Here is a 19,109-nt window from a genome sequence, read left to right as displayed (position 1 = left end):
GTATGGTGAGATTCGAAATGGTCGGTAATCTGTTTGTTGACTTGGCTTTCGAAGACCTTAGAAAGGCACGGTAGGATAGATATAGGTCTGTAGCAGTTTGGGTCAAGAGTGTCCCCCCCTTTGAAGAGGGGGATGACCGCAGCTGCTTTCCAATCTTTGGGAATCTCAGACGACACGAAAGAGAGGTTGAACAGGCTAGTAATAGGGGTGGCAACAATTTCGGCAGATAATTTTAGAAAGAAAGGGTCCAGATTGTCTAGCCCGGCTGATTTGTAGGGGTCCAGATTTTGCAGCTCTTTCAGAACATCAGCTGAATGGATTTGGGAGAAGGAGAAATGGGGAAGGCTTGGGCGAGTTGCTGTTGGGGGTGCAGTGCTGTTGTCCGGGGTAGGAGTAGCCAGGTGGAAAGCATGGCCAGCCGTAGAAAAATGCTTATTGAAATTCTCAATTATGGTGGATTTATCAGTGGTGACAGTGTTTCCTATCTTCAGTGCAGTGGGCAGCTGGGAGGAGGTGTTCTTATTCTCCATGGACTTTACAGTGTCCCAGAACTTTTTTGAGTTAGTGTTGCAGGAAGCAAATTTCTGCTTGAAAAAGCTAGCCTTGGCTTTTCTAACTGCCTGTGTATAATGATTTCTAGCTTCCCTGAACAGCTGCATATCACGGGGGCTGTTCGATGCTAATGCAGAACGCCATAGGATGTTTTTGTGTTGGTTAAGGGCAGTCAGGTCTGGGGAGAACCAAGGGCTATATCTGTTCCTGGTTCTAAATTTCTTGAATGGGGCATGTTTATTTAGGATGGTTAGGAAGGCATTTTTAAAAAAATATCCAGGCATCCTCTACTGACGGGATGAGATCAATATCCTTCCAGGATACCCCGGCCAGGTCGATTAGAAAGGCCTGCTCGCAGAAGTGTTTCAGGGAGCGTTTTACAGTGATGAGTGGCGGTCGTTTGACCGCTGACCCATTACGGATGCAGGCAATGAGGCAGTGATCGCTGAGATCTTGGTTGAAGACAGCAGAGGTGTATTTAGAGGGGAAGTTGGTTAGGATGATATCTATGAGGGTGCCCGTGTTTAAGGTTTTGGGGAGGTACCTGGTAGGTTCATTGATAATTTGTGTGAGATTGAGGGCATCAAGTTTAGATTGTAGGATGGCTGGGGTGTTAAGCATGTTCCAGTTTAGGTCGCCTAGCAGCACGAACTCTGAAGATAGATGGGGGGCAATCAGTTCACATATGGTGTCCAGAGCACAGCTGGGGGCAGAGGGTGGTCTATAGCAGGCGGCAACAGTGAGAGACTTGTTTTTAGAGAGGTGGATTTTTAAAAGTAGAAGTTCAAATTGTTTGGGTACAGACCTGGATAGTAGGACAGAACTCTGCAGGCTATCTTTGCAGTAGATTGCAACACCGCCCCCTTTGGCAGTTCTATCTTGTCTGAAAATGTTGTAGTTTGGAATTAAAATGTCTGAGTTTTTGGTGGTCTTCCTAAGCCAGGATTCAGACACAGCTAGAACATCCGGGTTGGCAGAGTGTGCTAAAGCAGTGAATAGAACAAACTTAGGGAGGAGGCTTCTAATGTTAACATGCATGAAACCAAGGCTATTACGGTTACAGAAGTCGTCAAAAGAGAGCGCCTGGGGAATAGGAGTGGAGCTAGGCACTGCAGGGCCTGGATTCACCTCTACATCGCCAGAGGAACATAGGAGGAGTAGAATAAGGGTACGGCTAAAAGCTATGAGAATTGGTCGTCTAGAACGTCTGGAACATAGAGTAAAAGGAGGTTTCTGGGGGCGATAAAATAGCATCAAGGTATAATGTACAGACAAATGTATGGTAGGATGTGAATATAGTGGAGGTAAACCTAGGTATTGAGTGATGAAGAGAGAGATATTGTCTCTAGAAACATCGTTGAAACCAGGAGATGTCATTGCATGTGTGGGTGGTGGAACTAATAGGTTGGATAAGGTATAGTGAGCAGGACTAGAGGCTCTACAGTGAAATAAGCCAATAAACACTAACCAGAACAGAAATGGACAAGACATATTGACATTAAGGAGAGGCATGCTTAGTCGAGTGATCAAAAGGGTCCGGTGAGTGGAGAGGTTGGTTGGTGATTTAGACAGCTAGCCAGGGCATCGGTAGCAAGCTAGCATAGGATGGAGGTCTGTTGTTATCTACCTCTTGCGTTCCGTCAGTAGATTAGTGGGGTTCCGTGTGGTAGAGGGGATTAATCCAAATCACACAACAACAACAAAAATAAAAACAATAGATATAGTTATAGAGGCCCAAGAAGAAAACATAATAATAATAATAAAATAAATATATATATATATATAAAAAAATAGTCCGATTGTCTATTCAGATAGCAGCCGGTAAGACAGCTAACGGTTAGCAGGCCGCAGATGGGCGTTCAGGAGCCAGCCGAATAACTCCTTCGGGTAGATAACGTCGGCAGTCCAGTTGTGAAGGCCCGGTGGGGCTCCGCGAAAGCAGTAAAACGGGTCCGGATAGGTGACTGCAGCCCAGGTGTGATTGATGGAACTCAGGAGTGATTGACGGAGCTTGCTAGCTCCGGAATAATTGATGTTTGCTCCGGAATCGACGAAGGCCGATAGTCACACGGATAGCAGCTAGCTAGCTGTGAGATCCGGGTATGAATGTCCAGAGAGCAGTCGAAATCCAGGGACATGGAGAGAAAAATTGGTCCGGTATGTTCCGTTCCGAGCCGCGCTGCGCCGTACAGAACTGGCGATAGATTTTCGAGCTAAAGGATAGCTGATGACCACAAACCGTGGTTAGCTGAATACTAACGATTTGCCAGTAAAGGAGCTAACTAGCTTCTGAACTAGCTTCTGGATTAGCTTCTGGCTAGTTTCAGGCTAGCTTCTTGGAGTTTCTGGCTAGCTTCTTGGAGGATTACAGATCTGAGGTAAATAATACTTTTTTATAAATATACATTGGTGAGGCGGGTTGCAGGAGAGTGTTTTGAAGATGAGTTGATGGAAAATAAAAATAAAATGTATGTGAAAAAGTTGTAAATATATATATATATACAGGACACGACAAGACGAGGACAAAAGACGTCTGAACTGCTATGCCACCTTGGTTTGGGGTGTGTGTGTATAGATGGGGTGTGTGTGTGTGTAGATGGGGTGTGTGTGTGTAGATGGGGTGTGTGTGTATAGATGGGGTGTGTGTGTGTAGATGTGTTGTAACCGTAAATGGGGTGTGTGTGTGTGTAGATTGTGTGTGTGTAGATGGGGTGTGTTGTAACCGTAGATCGTGTGTGTTGTCAGGACCTCCGGGACCCTCTGGAGCAGCTGACTGATTTAGACCTAACCAACCGGGACCATAACAAAGAGAAGGACATACCGAGTAACAGGTGAAAACATGCTGGTCCCTCTGACATCATCTCATCTCCTGTCCTCCACTCCTCTCTTAGGAGATACAACTGAGTCAGAGTGGATAGCTGTTAGTCAGAGTGGATAGCTGTTAGTCCAGAGATAGAACTGAGTCAGAGTGGATAGCTGTTAGTCAGGGTGGATAGCTGTTAGTCAGGGTGGATAGCTGTTAGTCAGAGTGGATAGCTGTTAGTCCAGAGATAGAACTGAGTCATGGTGGATAGCTGTTAGTCAGAGTGGATAGCTGTTAGTCAGAGACAGAACTGAGTCATGGTGGATAGCTGTTAGTCAGAGACAGAACTGAGTCAGGGTGGATAGCTATTAGTCAGGGTGGATAGCTGTTAGTCAGGGTGGATAGCTGTTAGTCCAGAGATAGAACTGAGTCATGGTGGATAGCTGTTAGTCCAGAGATAGAACTGAGTCATGGTGGATAGCTGTTAGTCAGGGTGGATAGCTGTTAGTCAGGGTGGATAGCTGTTAGTCCAGAGATAGAACTGAGTCATGGTGGATAGCTGTTAGTCCAGAGACAGAACTGAGTCATGGTGGATAGCTGTTAGTCCAGAGGTAGAACTGAGTCAGAGTGGATAGCTGTTAGTCCAGAGATAGAACTGAGTCAGAGTGGATAGCTGTTAGTCAGAGTGGATAGCTGTTAGTCAGAGTGGATAGCTGTTAGTCCAGAGGTAGAACTGAGTCAGAGTGGATAGCTGTTAGTCAGAGTGGATAGCTGTTAGTCAGAGTGGATAGCTGTTAGTCAGAGTGGATAGCTGTTAGTCAGAGTGGATAGCTGTTAGTCCAGAGATAGAACTGAGTCAGAGTGGATAGCTGTTAGTCAGAGTGGATAGCTGTTAGTCAGAGTGGATAGCTGTTAGTCCAGAGGTAGAACTGAGTCAGAGTGGATAGCTGTTAGTCAGAGTGGATAGCTGTTAGTCAGAGTGGATAGCTGTTAGTCAGAGTGGATAGCTGTTAGTCCAGAGATAGAACTGAGTCAGAGTGGATAGCTGTTAGTCAGGGTGGATAGCTGTTAGTCAGGGTGGATAGCTGTTAGTCAGAGTGGATAGCTGTTAGTCCAGAGATAGAACTGAGTCATGGTGGATAGCTGTTAGTCAGGGTGGATAGCTGTTAGTCAGGGTGGATAGCTGTTAGTCAGGGTGGATAGCTGTTAGTCCAGAGATAGAACTGAGTCAGAGTGGATAGCTGTTAGTCCAGAGATAGAACTGAGTCATGGTGGATAGCTGTTAGTCAGGGTGGATAGCTGTTAGTCATGGTGGATAGCTGTTAGTCAGGGTGGATAGCTGTTAGTCCAGAGATAAAACTGAGTCATGGTGGATAGCTGTTAGTCCAGAGATAGAACTGAGTCAGAGTGGATAGCTGTTAGTCAGAGTGGATAGCTGTTAGTCAGAGTGGATAGCTGTTAGTCCAGAGGTAGAACTGAGTCAGAGTGGATAGCTGTTAGTCAGAGTGGATAGCTGTTAGTCAGAGTGGATAGCTGTTAGTCAGAGTGGATAGCTGTTAGTCAGAGTGGATAGCTGTTAGTCCAGAGATAGAACTGAGTCAGAGTGGATAGCTGTTAGTCATGGTGGATAGCTGTTAGTCAGGGTGGATAGCTGTTAGTCCAGAGATAAAACTGAGTCATGGTGGATAGCTGTTAGTCCAGAGATAGAACTGAGTCAGAGTGGATAGCTGTTAGTCAGGGTGGATAGCTGTTAGTCCAGAGATAGAACTGAGTCATGGTGGATAGCTGTTAGTCAGGGTGGATAGCTGTTAGTCAGGGTGGATAGCTGTTAGTCCAGAGATAGAACTGAGTCAGAGTGGATAGCTGTTAGTCCAGAGATAGAACTGAGTCATGGTGGATAGCTGTTAGTCAGGGTGGATAGCTGTTAGTCAGGGTGGATAGCTGTTAGTCAGGGTGGATAGCTGTTAGTCCAGAGATAGAACTGAGTCAGAGTGGATAGCTGTTAGTCCAGAGATAGAACTGAGTCATGGTGGATAGCTGTTAGTCAGAGTGGATAGCTGTTAGTCCAGAGATAAAACTGAGTCATGGTGGATAGCTGTTAGTCCAGAGATAGAACTGAGTCAGAGTGGATAGCTGTTAGTCAGAGTGGATAGCTGTTAGTCAGAGTGGATAGCTGTTAGTCCAGAGGTAGAACTGAGTCAGAGTGGATAGCTGTTAGTCAGAGTGGATAGCTGTTAGTCAGAGTGGATAGCTGTTAGTCAGAGTGGATAGCTGTTAGTCAGAGTGGATAGCTGTTAGTCCAGAGATAGAACTGAGTCAGAGTGGATAGCTGTTAGTCAGGGTGGATAGCTGTTAGTCAGGGTGGATAGCTGTTAGTCCAGAGATAGAACTGAGTCATGGTGGATAGCTGTTAGTCAGGGTGGATAGCTGTTAGTCAGGGTGGATAGCTGTTAGTCCAGAGATAGAACTGAGTCAGAGTGGATAGCTGTTAGTCCAGAGATAGAACTGAGTCATGGTGGATAGCTGTTAGTCATGGTGGATAGCTGTTAGTCCAGAGATAGAACTGAGTCAGAGTGGATAGCTGTTAGTCAGGGTGGATAGCTGTTAGTCCAGAGATAGAACTGAGTCATGGTGGATAGCTGTTAGTCAGGGTGGATAGCTGTTAGTCAGGGTGGATAGCTGTTAGTCCAGAGATAGAACTGAGTCAGAGTGGATAGCTGTTAGTCCAGAGATAGAACTGAGTCATGGTGGATAGCTGTTAGTCATGGTGGATAGCTGTTAGTCCAGAGATAAAACTGAGTCATGGTGGATAGCTGTTAGTCCAGAGATAGAACTGAGTCAGAGTGGACAGCTGTTAGTCCAGAGATAGAACTGAGTCATGGTGGATAGCTGTTAGTCATGGTGGATAGCTGTTAGTCAGGGTGGATAGCTGTTAGTCCAGAGATGGAACTGAGTCATGGTGGATAGCTGTTAGTCATGGTGGATAGCTGTTAGTCATGGTGGATAGCTGTTAGTCATGGTGGATAGCTGTTAGTTCAGAGATAGAACTGAGTCATGGTGGATAGCTGTTAGTCATGGTGGATAGCTGTTAGTCAGGGTGGATAGCTGTTAGTCCAGAGATAGAACTGAGTCATGGTGGATAGCTGTTAGTCAGGGTGGATAGCTGTTAGTCCAGAGATAGAACTGAGTCAGAGTGGATAGCTGTTAGTCCAGAGATAGAACTGAGTCAGAGTGGATAGCTGTTAGTCCAGAGATAGAACTGAGTCATGGTGGATAGCTGTTAGTCAGGGTGGATAGCTGTTAGTCAGGGTGGATAGCTGTTAGTCCAGAGATAGAACTGAGTCAGAGTGGATAGCTGTTAGTCCAGAGATAGAACTGAGTCATGGTGGATAGCTGTTAGTCAGAGTGGATAGCTGTTAGTCAGGGTGGATAGCTGTTAGTCCAAAGATAGAACTGAGTCATGGTGGATAGCTGTTAGTCCAGAGACAGAACTGAGTCATGGTGGATAGCTGTTAGTCCAGAGATAGAACTGAGTCATGGTGGATAGCTGTTAGTCATGGTGGATAGCTGTTAGTCCAGAGATGGAACTGAGTCATGGTGGATAGCTGTTAGTCCAGAGGTAGAACTGAGTCAGAGTGGATAGCTGTTAGTCCAGAGGTAGAACTGAGTCAGAGTGGATAGCTGTTAGTCAGAGTGGATAGCTGTTAGTCAGAGTGGATAGCTGTTAGTCAGAGTGGATAGCTGTTAGTCCAGAGATAGAACTGAGTCATGGTGGATAGCTGTTAGTCAGAGTTGATAGCTGTTAGTCCAGAGATAGAACTGAGTCAGAGTGGATAGCTGTTAGTCAGGGTGGATAGCTGTTAGTCAGGGTGGATAGCTGTTAGTCCAGAGATAGAACTGATTCATGGTGGATAGCTGTTAGTCAGGGTGGATAGCTGTTAGTCAGGGTGGATAGCTGTTAGTCAGGGTGGATAGCTGTTAGTCCAGAGATAGAACTGAGTCATGGTGGATAGCTGTTAGTCAGGGTGGATAGCTGTTAGTCAGGGTGGATAGCTGTTAGTCAGGGTGGATAGCTGTTAGTCAGGGTGGATAGCTGTTAGTCCAGAGATAGAACTGAGTCAGGGTGGATAGCTGTTAGTCAGGGTGGATAGCTGTTAGTCCAGAGATAGAACTGAGTCAGGGTGGATAGCTGTTAGTCCAGAGATAGAACTGAGTCAGGGTGGATAGCTGTTAGTCCAGAGATAGAACTGAGTCAGGGTGGATAGCTGTTAGTCCAGAGATAGAACTGAGTCAGGGTGGATAGCTGTTAGTCCAGAGATAGAACTGAGTCAGGGTGGATAGCTGTTAGTCCAGAGGTAGAACTGAGTCAGGGTGGATAGCTGTTAGTTCAGAGATAGAACTGAGTCATGGTGGATAGCTGTTAGTCAGGGTGGATAGCTGTTAGTCCAGAGATAGAACTGAGTCATGGTGGATAGCTGTTAGTCATGGTGGATAGCTGTTAGTCAGGGTGGATAGCTGTTAGTCCAGAGATAGAACTGAGTCAGGGTGGATAGCTGTTAGTCCAGAGATAGAACTGAGTCAGAGTGGATAGCTGTTAGTCCAGAGATAGAACTGAGTCAGAGTGGATAGCTGTTAGTCAGGGTGGATAGCTGTTAGTCCAGAGATAGAACTGAGTCATGGTGGATAGCTGTTAGTCATGGTGGATAGCTGTTAGTCAGGGTGGATAGCTGTTAGTCCAGAGATAGAACTGAGTCAGGGTGGATAGCTGTTAGTCCAGAGATAGAACTGAGTCAGAGTGGATAGCTGTTAGTCAGGGTGGATAGCTGTTAGTCAGGGTGGATAGCTGTTAGTCAGAGATAGAACTGAGTCATGGTGGATAGCTGTTAGTCCAGAGATAGAACTGAGTCATGGTGGATAGCTGTTAGTCATGGTGGATAGCTGTTAGTCCAGAGATAAAACTGAGTCATGGTGGATAGCTGTTAGTCCAGAGATAGAACTGAGTCATGGTGGATAGCTGTTAGTCATGGTGGATAGCTGTTAGTCCAGAGATAAAACTGAGTCATGGTGGATAGCTGTTAGTCCAGAGATAGAACTGAGTCATGGTGGATAGCTGTTAGTCATGGTGGATAGCTGTTAGTCCAGAGATAAAACTGAGTCATGGTGGATAGCTGTTAGTCCAGAGATAGAACTGAGTCATGGTGGATAGCTGTTAGTCAGGGTGGATAGCTGTTAGTCAGGGTGGATAGCTGTTAGTCCAGAGATAGAACTGAGTCATGGTGGATAGCTGTTAGTCAGGGTGGATAGCTGTTAGTCAGGGTGGATAGCTGTTAGTCAGGGTGGATAGCTGTTAGTCAGGGTGGATAGCTGTTAGTCCAGAGATAGAACTGAGTCAGAGTGGATAGCTGTTAGTCCAGAGATAGAACTGAGTCATGGTGGATAGCTGTTAGTCAGAGTGGATAGCTGTTAGTCCAGAGATAAAACTGAGTCATGGTGGATAGCTGTTAGTCCAGAGATAGAACTGAGTCAGAGTGGATAGCTGTTAGTCAGAGTGGATAGCTGTTAGTCCAGAGGTAGAACTGAGTCAGAGTGGATAGCTGTTAGTCAGAGTGGATAGCTGTTAGTCAGAGTGGATAGCTGTTAGTCAGAGTGGATAGCTGTTAGTCAGAGTGGATAGCTGTTAGTCCAGAGATAGAACTGAGTCAGAGTGGATAGCTGTTAGTCAGGGTGGATAGCTGTTAGTCAGGGTGGATAGCTGTTAGTCCAGAGATAGAACTGAGTCATGGTGGATAGCTGTTAGTCAGGGTGGATAGCTGTTAGTCAGGGTGGATAGCTGTTAGTCCAGAGATAGAACTGAGTCAGAGTGGATAGCTGTTAGTCCAGAGATAGAACTGAGTCATGGTGGATAGCTGTTAGTCATGGTGGATAGCTGTTAGTCCAGAGATAAAACTGAGTCATGGTGGATAGCTGTTAGTCCAGAGATAGAACTGAGTCAGAGTGGATAGCTGTTAGTCAGGGTGGATAGCTGTTAGTCCAGAGATAGAACTGAGTCAGAGTGGATAGCTGTTAGTCCAGAGATAGAACTGAGTCATGGTGGATAGCTGTTAGTCATGGTGGATAGCTGTTAGTCCAGAGATAAAACTGAGTCATGGTGGATAGCTGTTAGTCCAGAGATAGAACTGAGTCAGAGTGGATAGCTGTTAGTCAGGGTGGATAGCTGTTAGTCCAGAGATAGAACTGAGTCAGAGTGGATAGCTGTTAGTCCAGAGATAGAACTGAGTCATGGTGGATAGCTGTTAGTCATGGTGGATAGCTGTTAGTCCAGAGATAAAACTGAGTCATGGTGGATAGCTGTTAGTCCAGAGATAGAACTGAGTCAGAGTGGACAGCTGTTAGTCCAGAGATAGAACTGAGTCATGGTGGATAGCTGTTAGTCATGGTGGATAGCTGTTAGTCAGGGTGGATAGCTGTTAGTCCAGAGATGGAACTGAGTCATGGTGGATAGCTGTTAGTCATGGTGGATAGCTGTTAGTCATGGTGGATAGCTGTTAGTCATGGTGGATAGCTGTTAGTTCAGAGATAGAACTGAGTCATGGTGGATAGCTGTTAGTCATGGTGGATAGCTGTTAGTCAGGGTGGATAGCTGTTAGTCCAGAGATAGAACTGAGTCATGGTGGATAGCTGTTAGTCAGGGTGGATAGCTGTTAGTCCAGAGATAGAACTGAGTCAGAGTGGATAGCTGTTAGTCCAGAGATAGAACTGAGTCAGAGTGGATAGCTGTTAGTCCAGAGATAGAACTGAGTCATGGTGGATAGCTGTTAGTCAGGGTGGATAGCTGTTAGTCAGGGTGGATAGCTGTTAGTCCAGAGATAGAACTGAGTCAGAGTGGATAGCTGTTAGTCCAGAGATAGAACTGAGTCATGGTGGATAGCTGTTAGTCAGAGTGGATAGCTGTTAGTCAGGGTGGATAGCTGTTAGTCCAAAGATAGAACTGAGTCATGGTGTATAGCTGTTAGTCCAGAGACAGAACTGAGTCATGGTGGATAGCTGTTAGTCCAGAGATAGAACTGAGTCAGAGTGGATAGCTGTTAGTCCAGAGATAGAACTGAGTCATGGTGGATAGCTGTTAGTCATGGTGGATAGCTGTTAGTCCAGAGATGGAACTGAGTCATGGTGGATAGCTGTTAGTCCAGAGGTAGAACTGAGTCAGAGTGGATAGCTGTTAGTCCAGAGGTAGAACTGAGTCAGAGTGGATAGCTGTTAGTCAGAGTGGATAGCTGTTAGTCAGAGTGGATAGCTGTTAGTCAGAGTGGATAGCTGTTAGTCCAGAGATAGAACTGAGTCATGGTGGATAGCTGTTAGTCAGAGTGGATAGCTGTTAGTCCAGAGATAGAACTGAGTCAGAGTGGATAGCTGTTAGTCAGGGTGGATAGCTGTTAGTCAGGGTGGATAGCTGTTAGTCCAGAGATAGAACTGAGTCATGGTGGATAGCTGTTAGTCAGGGTGGATAGCTGTTAGTCAGGGTGGATAGCTGTTAGTCAGGGTGGATAGCTGTTAGTCCAGAGATAGAACTGAGTCATGGTGGATAGCTGTTAGTCAGGGTGGATAGCTGTTAGTCATGGTGGATAGCTGTTAGTCAGGGTGGATAGCTGTTAGTCCAGAGATAAAACTGAGTCAGAGTGGATAGCTGTTAGTCCAGAGATAGAACTGAGTCATGGTGGATAGCTGTTAGTCATGGTGGATAGCTGTTAGTCCAGAGATAAAACTGAGTCATGGTGGATAGCTGTTAGTCCAGAGATAGAACTGAGTCAGAGTGGATAGCTGTTAGTCAGGGTGGATAGCTGTTAGTCCAGAGATAGAACTGAGTCAGAGTGGATAGCTGTTAGTCCAGAGATAGAACTGAGTCATGGTGGATAGCTGTTAGTCATGGTGGATAGCTGTTAGTCCAGAGATAAAACTGAGTCATGGTGGATAGCTGTTAGTCCAGAGATAGAACTGAGTCAGAGTGGATAGCTGTTAGTCAGGGTGGATAGCTGTTAGTCCAGAGATAGAACTGAGTCAGAGTGGATAGCTGTTAGTCCAGAGATAGAACTGAGTCATGGTGGATAGCTGTTAGTCATGGTGGATAGCTGTTAGTCCAGAGATAAAACTGAGTCATGGTGGATAGCTGTTAGTCCAGAGATAGAACTGAGTCAGAGTGGACAGCTGTTAGTCCAGAGATAGAACTGAGTCATGGTGGATAGCTGTTAGTCATGGTGGATAGCTGTTAGTCAGGGTGGATAGCTGTTAGTCCAGAGATGGAACTGAGTCATGGTGGATAGCTGTTAGTCATGGTGGATAGCTGTTAGTCATGGTGGATAGCTGTTAGTCATGGTGGATAGCTGTTAGTTCAGAGATAGAACTGAGTCATGGTGGATAGCTGTTAGTCATGGTGGATAGCTGTTAGTCAGGGTGGATAGCTGTTAGTCCAGAGATAGAACTGAGTCATGGTGGATAGCTGTTAGTCAGGGTGGATAGCTGTTAGTCCAGAGATAGAACTGAGTCAGAGTGGATAGCTGTTAGTCCAGAGATAGAACTGAGTCAGAGTGGATAGCTGTTAGTCCAGAGATAGAACTGAGTCATGGTGGATAGCTGTTAGTCAGGGTGGATAGCTGTTAGTCAGGGTGGATAGCTGTTAGTCCAGAGATAGAACTGAGTCAGAGTGGATAGCTGTTAGTCCAGAGATAGAACTGAGTCATGGTGGATAGCTGTTAGTCAGAGTGGATAGCTGTTAGTCAGGGTGGATAGCTGTTAGTCCAAAGATAGAACTGAGTCATGGTGTATAGCTGTTAGTCCAGAGACAGAACTGAGTCATGGTGGATAGCTGTTAGTCCAGAGATAGAACTGAGTCAGAGTGGATAGCTGTTAGTCCAGAGATAGAACTGAGTCATGGTGGATAGCTGTTAGTCATGGTGGATAGCTGTTAGTCCAGAGATGGAACTGAGTCATGGTGGATAGCTGTTAGTCCAGAGGTAGAACTGAGTCAGAGTGGATAGCTGTTAGTCCAGAGGTAGAACTGAGTCAGAGTGGATAGCTGTTAGTCAGAGTGGATAGCTGTTAGTCAGAGTGGATAGCTGTTAGTCAGAGTGGATAGCTGTTAGTCCAGAGATAGAACTGAGTCATGGTGGATAGCTGTTAGTCAGAGTGGATAGCTGTTAGTCCAGAGATAGAACTGAGTCAGAGTGGATAGCTGTTAGTCAGGGTGGATAGCTGTTAGTCAGGGTGGATAGCTGTTAGTCCAGAGATAGAACTGAGTCATGGTGGATAGCTGTTAGTCAGGGTGGATAGCTGTTAGTCAGGGTGGATAGCTGTTAGTCAGGGTGGATAGCTGTTAGTCCAGAGATAGAACTGAGTCATGGTGGATAGCTGTTAGTCAGGGTGGATAGCTGTTAGTCATGGTGGATAGCTGTTAGTCAGGGTGGATAGCTGTTAGTCCAGAGATAAAACTGAGTCAGAGTGGATAGCTGTTAGTCCAGAGATAGAACTGAGTCATGGTGGATAGCTGTTAGTCATGGTGGATAGCTGTTAGTCCAGAGATAAAACTGAGTCATGGTGGATAGCTGTTAGTCCATAGATAGAACTGAGTCAGAGTGGACAGCTGTTAGTCCAGAGATAGAACTGAGTCATGGTGGATAGCTGTTAGTCATGGTGGATAGCTGTTAGTCAGGGTGGATAGCTGTTAGTCCAGAGATGGAACTGAGTCATGGTGGATAGCTGTTAGTCATGGTGGATAGCTGTTAGTCATGGTGGATAGCTGTTAGTCATGGTGGATAGCTGTTAGTTCAGAGATAGAACTGAGTCATGGTGGATAGCTGTTAGTCATGGTGGATAGCTGTTAGTCAGGGTGGATAGCTGTTAGTCCAGAGATAGAACTGAGTCATGGTGGATAGCTGTTAGTCAGGGTGGATAGCTGTTAGTCCAGAGATAGAACTGAGTCAGAGTGGATAGCTGTTAGTCCAGAGATAGAACTGAGTCAGAGTGGATAGCTGTTAGTCCAGAGATAGAACTGAGTCATGGTGGATAGCTGTTAGTCAGGGTGGATAGCTGTTAGTCAGGGTGGATAGCTGTTAGTCCAGAGATAGAACTGAGTCAGAGTGGATAGCTGTTAGTCCAGAGATAGAACTGAGTCATGGTGGATAGCTGTTAGTCAGAGTGGATAGCTGTTAGTCAGGGTGGATAGCTGTTAGTCCAAAGATAGAACTGAGTCATGGTGTATAGCTGTTAGTCCAGAGACAGAACTGAGTCATGGTGGATAGCTGTTAGTCCAGAGATAGAACTGAGTCATGGTGGATAGCTGTTAGTCATGGTGGATAGCTGTTAGTCCAGAGATGGAACTGAGTCATGGTGGATAGCTGTTAGTCCAGAGGTAGAACTGAGTCAGAGTGGATAGCTGTTAGTCCAGAGGTAGAACTGAGTCAGAGTGGATAGCTGTTAGTCAGAGTGGATAGCTGTTAGTCAGAGTGGATAGCTGTTAGTCAGAGTGGATAGCTGTTAGTCCAGAGATAGAACTGAGTCATGGTGGATAGCTGTTAGTCAGAGTGGATAGCTGTTAGTCCAGAGATAGAACTGAGTCAGAGTGGATAGCTGTTAGTCAGGGTGGATAGCTGTTAGTCAGGGTGGATAGCTGTTAGTCCAGAGATAGAACTGAGTCATGGTGGATAGCTGTTAGTCAGGGTGGATAGCTGTTAGTCAGGGTGGATAGCTGTTAGTCAGGGTGGATAGCTGTTAGTCCAGAGATAGAACTGAGTCATGGTGGATAGCTGTTAGTCAGGGTGGATAGCTGTTAGTCATGGTGGATAGCTGTTAGTCAGGGTGGATAGCTGTTAGTCCAGAGATAAAACTGAGTCATGGTGGATAGCTGTTAGTCCAGAGATAGAACTGAGTCAGAGTGGACAGCTGTTAGTCCAGAGATAGAACTGAGTCATGGTGGATAGCTGTTAGTCATGGTGGATAGCTGTTAGTCAGGGTGGATAGCTGTTAGTCCAGAGATGGAACTGAGTCATGGTGGATAGCTGTTAGTCATGGTGGATAGCTGTTAGTCATGGTGGATAGCTGTTAGTCAGGGTGGATAGCTGTTAGTCCAGAGATAAAACTGAGTCATGGTGGATAGCTGTTAGTCCAGAGATAGAACTGAGTCAGAGTGGACAGCTGTTAGTCCAGAGATAGAACTGAGTCATGGTGGATAGCTGTTAGTCATGGTGGATAGCTGTTAGTCAGGGTGGATAGCTGTTAGTCCAGAGATGGAACTGAGTCATGGTGGATAGCTGTTAGTCATGGTGGATAGCTGTTAGGCATGGTGGATAGCTGTTAGTTCAGAGATAGAACTGAGTCATGGTGGATAGCTGTTAGTCATGGTGGATAGCTGTTAGTCAGGGTGGATAGCTCTTAGTCCAGAGATAGAACTGAGTCAGAGTGGATAGCTGTTAGTTCAGAGATAGAACTGAGTCATGGTGGATAGCTGTTAGTCATGGTGGATAGCTGTTAGTCAGGGTGGATAGCTGTTAGTCCAGAGATAGAACTGAGTCAGAGTGGATAGCTGTTAGTCCAGAGATAGAACTGAGTCATGGTGGATAGCTGTTAGTCCAGAGATAGAACTGAGTCATGGTGGATAGCTGTTAGTCATGGTGGATAGCTGTTAGTCCAGAGATAGAACTGAGTCATGGTGGATAGCTGTTAGTCCAGAGATAGAACTGAGTCATGGTGGATAGCTGTTAGTCCAGAGATAGAACTGAGTCAGAGTGGATAGCTGTTAGTCCAGAGATAGAACTGAGTCATGGTGGATAGCTGTTAGTCAGGGTGGATAGCTGTTAGTCAGGGTGGATAGCTGTTAGTCAGGGTGGATAGCTGTTAGTCCAGAGATAGAACTGAGTCAGAGTGGATAGCTGTTAGTCCAGAGATAGAACTGAGTCATGGTGGATAGCTGTTAGTCAGAGTGGATAGCTGTTAGTCCAGAGGTAGAACTGAGTCATGGTGGATAGCTGTTAGTCAGGGTGGATAGCTGTTAGTCCAGAGATAGAACTGAGTCATGGTGGATAGCTGTTAGTCAGGGTGGATAGCTGTTAGTCAGGGTGGATAGCTGTTAGTCCAGAGATAGAACTGAGTCATGGTGGATAGCTGTTAGTCCAAAGATAGAACTGAGTCATGGTGGATAGCTGTTAGTCCAGAGATAGAACTGAGTCAGGGTGGATAGCTGTTAGTCCAGAGATAGAACTGAGTCAGGGTGGATAGCTGTTAGTCAGGGTGGATAGCTGTTAGTCCAGAGATAGAACTGAGTCAGGGTGGATAGCTGTTAGTCCAGAGATAGAACTGAGTCAGGGTGGATAGCTGTTAGTCCAGAGGTAGAACTGAGTCAGAGTGGATAGCTGTTAGTCCAGAGATAGAACTGAGTCAGGGTGGATAGCTGTTAGTCCAGAGATAGAACTGAGTCAGGGTGGATAGCTGTTAGTCCAGAGATAGAACTGAGTCAGGGTGGATAGCTGTTAGTCCAGAGGTAGAACTGAGTCAGAGTGGATAGCTGTTAGTCCAGAGATAGAACTGAGTCAGGGTGGATAGCTGTTAGTTCAGAGATAGAACTGAGTCATGGTGGATAGCTGTTAGTCAGGGTGGATAGCTGTTAGTCCAGAGATGGAACTGAGTCATGGTGGATAGCTGTTAGTCATGGTGGATAGCTGTTAGTCAGGGTGGATAGCTGTTAGTCCAGAGATAGAACTGAGTCAGGGTGGATAGCTGTTAGTCCAGAGATAGAACTGAGTCAGAGTGGATAGCTGTTAGTCCAGAGATAGAACTGAGTCAGAGTGGATAGCTGTTAGTCAGGGTGGATAGCTGTTAGTCCAGAGATAGAACTGAGTCAGAGTGGATAGCTGTTAGTCAGGGTGGATAGCTGTTAGTCAGGGTGGATAGCTGTTAGTCAGAGATAGAACTGAGTCATGGTGGATAGCTGTTAGTCCAGAGATAGAACTGAGTCATGGTGGATAGCTGTTAGTCAGGGTGGATAGCTGTTAGTCCAGAGATAGAACTGAGTCAGAGTGGATAGCTGTTAGTCAGGGTGGATAGCTGTTAGTCAGGGTGGATAGCTGTTAGTCAGAGATAGAACTGAGTCATGGTGGATAGCTGTTAGTCCAGAGATAGAACTGAGTCATGGTGGATAGCTGTTAGTCCAGAGATAGAACTGAGTCATGGTGGATAGCTGTTAGTCCAGCGATAGAACTTGATGATTGAGTTGGAGGCGTGCATGGCATCGCAGTCGTGGGTGAACAGGGAGTACAGGAGAGGGCTCAGAACGCACCCTTGTGGAGCCGCAGTGTTGAGGATCAGCGGGGTGGAGATGTTATTACCTACTCTCACCACATGGGGGCGGCCCGTCAGGAAGTCCAGTACCCAGTTGCACAGGGCGGGGTCGAGACCCAGGGTCTCAAGCTTGATGACTAGTTTGGAGGGTACTATGGTGTTAAATGCTGAGCTGTAGTCGATGAACAGCATTATCACATAGGTATTCCTCTTGTCCAGATGGGTTAGGGCAGTGTGCAGTGTGGTGGCGATTACATAGTTTGTGGACCTATTAGGGCGGTAAGCAAATTGGAGTGGGTCTAGGGTGTCAGGTAGGGTGGAGGTGATATGGTCCTTGACTAGTTTCTCAAAGCACTTCAGGATGACATGAGTGCTACGGGGCGGTAGTCGTTTAGCTCAGTTACCTTCGCTTTCTTGGGAACAGGAACAATGGTGGCCCTCTTGAAGCATGAGGAGACAGCAGACTGGGATAAGGATTGATTGAATATGTCCGTAAACACACCAGCCAGCTGGTCTGCGCATGCTCTGAGGACGCGGCTGGGGTGCCGTCTGGGCCTGCAGCCTTAAGGGGTTTAACACGTTTAAATGTTTTACTCACGTCGGCTGCAGTGAAGGAGAGTACGCAGGTTTTGGTAGCGGGCCGTGTCAGTGGCACTGTATTGTCCTCAAAGCGAGCAAAGAAGTTATTTAGTCTGTCTGGGAGCAAGACATCCTGGTCCGCAACGGGGCTGGTTTTCTTTTTGTAATCCGTGATTGACTGTAGACCCTGCTATATACCTCTTGTGTCTGAGCCGTTGAATTGCGACTCTACTTTGTCTCTATACTGACTCTTAGCTTGTTTGATTGCCTTGCGGAGGGAATAGCTACACTGTTTGTATTCGGTCATGTTTCCGGTCACCTTGCCCTGGTTAAAAGCAGTGGTTCGCACTTTCAGTTTCGCGCGAATGCTGCCATCAATCCACAGTTTCTGGTTTGGGAATGTTTTAATAGTTGCTATGGGTACGACATCGCCAATGCACTTTCTGATGAACTCGCTCACCGAATCAGCGTATTCGTCAATGTTGTTGTTGGACGCAATGTGAAATATATCCCAATCAACGTGATCGAAGCAGTCTTGAAGCGTGGAATCAGATTGGTCGGACCAGCGTTGAATAGACCTGAGCGCGGGAGCTTCCTGTTTTAGTTTCTGTCTGTAGGCTGGAAGCAACAAAATGGAGTCGTGGTCAGCTTTTCAGAAAGGAGGGCAGGGGAGGGCCTTATATGCGTCGCGGAAGTTTGAATAACAATGATCCAGGGGTTTACCAGCCCTGGTAGCACAATCGATAGGCTGATAGAATTTAGGGAGTCTTGTTTTCAGATTAGCCTTGTTAAAATCCCCAGCTACAATGAATGCAGCCTCAGTATATGTGGTTTCCAGTTTGCATAGAGGCAAATCAAGATTGTTCAGGGCCATCGATGTGTCTGCTTGGGGACGAATATATACGGCTGTGATTATAATCGAAGAGAATTCTCTTGGTAGATAATGTGGTCGACATTTGATTGTGAGGAAATCTAAGTCAGGTGAACAGAATGACTTGAGTTCCTGTATGTTGTTATGGTCACACCACGTCTCGTTAATCATAAGGCGTACCTCCCTGCCCCTCTTCTTACCAGAAAGATGCTTGTTTCTGTCGGCGCGATGCGTGAAGAAACCAGCTGGCTGCACCGACTCCGATAGCGTCTCTCGAGTGAGCCGTGTTTCCGTGAAGCAAAGAACGTTACAGTCTCTGATGTCTCTCTGGAATGCTACCCTTGCTTGCTCTGATTTCATCAACCTTGTTGTCAAGAGACTGGACATCGGCGAGTAGTATGCTCGGGATTGGTGCGCGATGTGCCCGTCTCCGGAGCCTGACCAGAAGACCGCTTCGTTTGCCTCTTTTACGACGTCGTTGTTTTGGGTCACCGGCTGGGATCCGATCCATTGTCCTGGATGGTGGGCAAAACACAGGATCCGATCCATTGTCCTGGATGGTGGGCAAACACAGGATCCGATCCATTGTCCTGGATGGTGGGCAAAACACAGGATCCGATCCATTGTCCTGGATGGTGGGCAAAACACAGGATCCGATCCATTGTCCTGGGTGGTGGGCAAAACACAGGATCCGCTTCGGGAAAGTCATATTCCTGGTCGTAATGATGGTGAGTTGATGTTGCTCTTATATTCAGTAGTTCCTCCCGACTGTATGTAATGAAACCTAAGAGTACTTGGGGTACCAATGTAAGAAATAACACCTATAAAAAACTAAATGCTGCATAGTTTCCTAGGAACGCGAAGCGAGGCGGCCATCTCTGTCGGCGCCGGAAGTCGAACCTATTTGTGACGCGCTGCAAGTCCGGCCTCTCCCATCTCCTCATTGGTGTTTAGCAGCATATACCCACGTGCCATCTCCTC

The 19,109-nt window shown here is 46.4% G+C and overlaps 1 protein-coding gene across 6 annotated transcripts in view; it reads left to right on the top strand.

Annotated features, from left to right (window-relative positions):
• ical1 (islet cell autoantigen 1-like) overlaps positions 1-19,109 on the top strand; it is a 90,313-nt gene that overhangs the window by 26,251 nt on the left and 44,953 nt on the right. For all 6 annotated transcript variants that reach the window (XM_031815945.1, XM_031815947.1, XM_031815946.1 and 3 more), the window contains exon 9: positions 3,298-3,383. In XM_031815945.1, the coding sequence (XP_031671805.1) occupies positions 3,298-3,383 (86 nt within the window). The remainder of the gene's footprint in view (positions 1-3,297; positions 3,384-19,109) is intronic.

This window comes from Oncorhynchus kisutch, unplaced genomic scaffold, assembly GCF_002021735.2.
Source record: "Oncorhynchus kisutch isolate 150728-3 unplaced genomic scaffold, Okis_V2 scaffold711, whole genome shotgun sequence".
In the NCBI taxonomy this organism is placed as follows: Eukaryota; Metazoa; Chordata; class Actinopteri; order Salmoniformes; family Salmonidae; genus Oncorhynchus; species Oncorhynchus kisutch.
The sequence above is the reverse complement of the archived record's forward strand: the minus strand, read 5'-3'. Positions and strand labels throughout refer to the sequence as shown.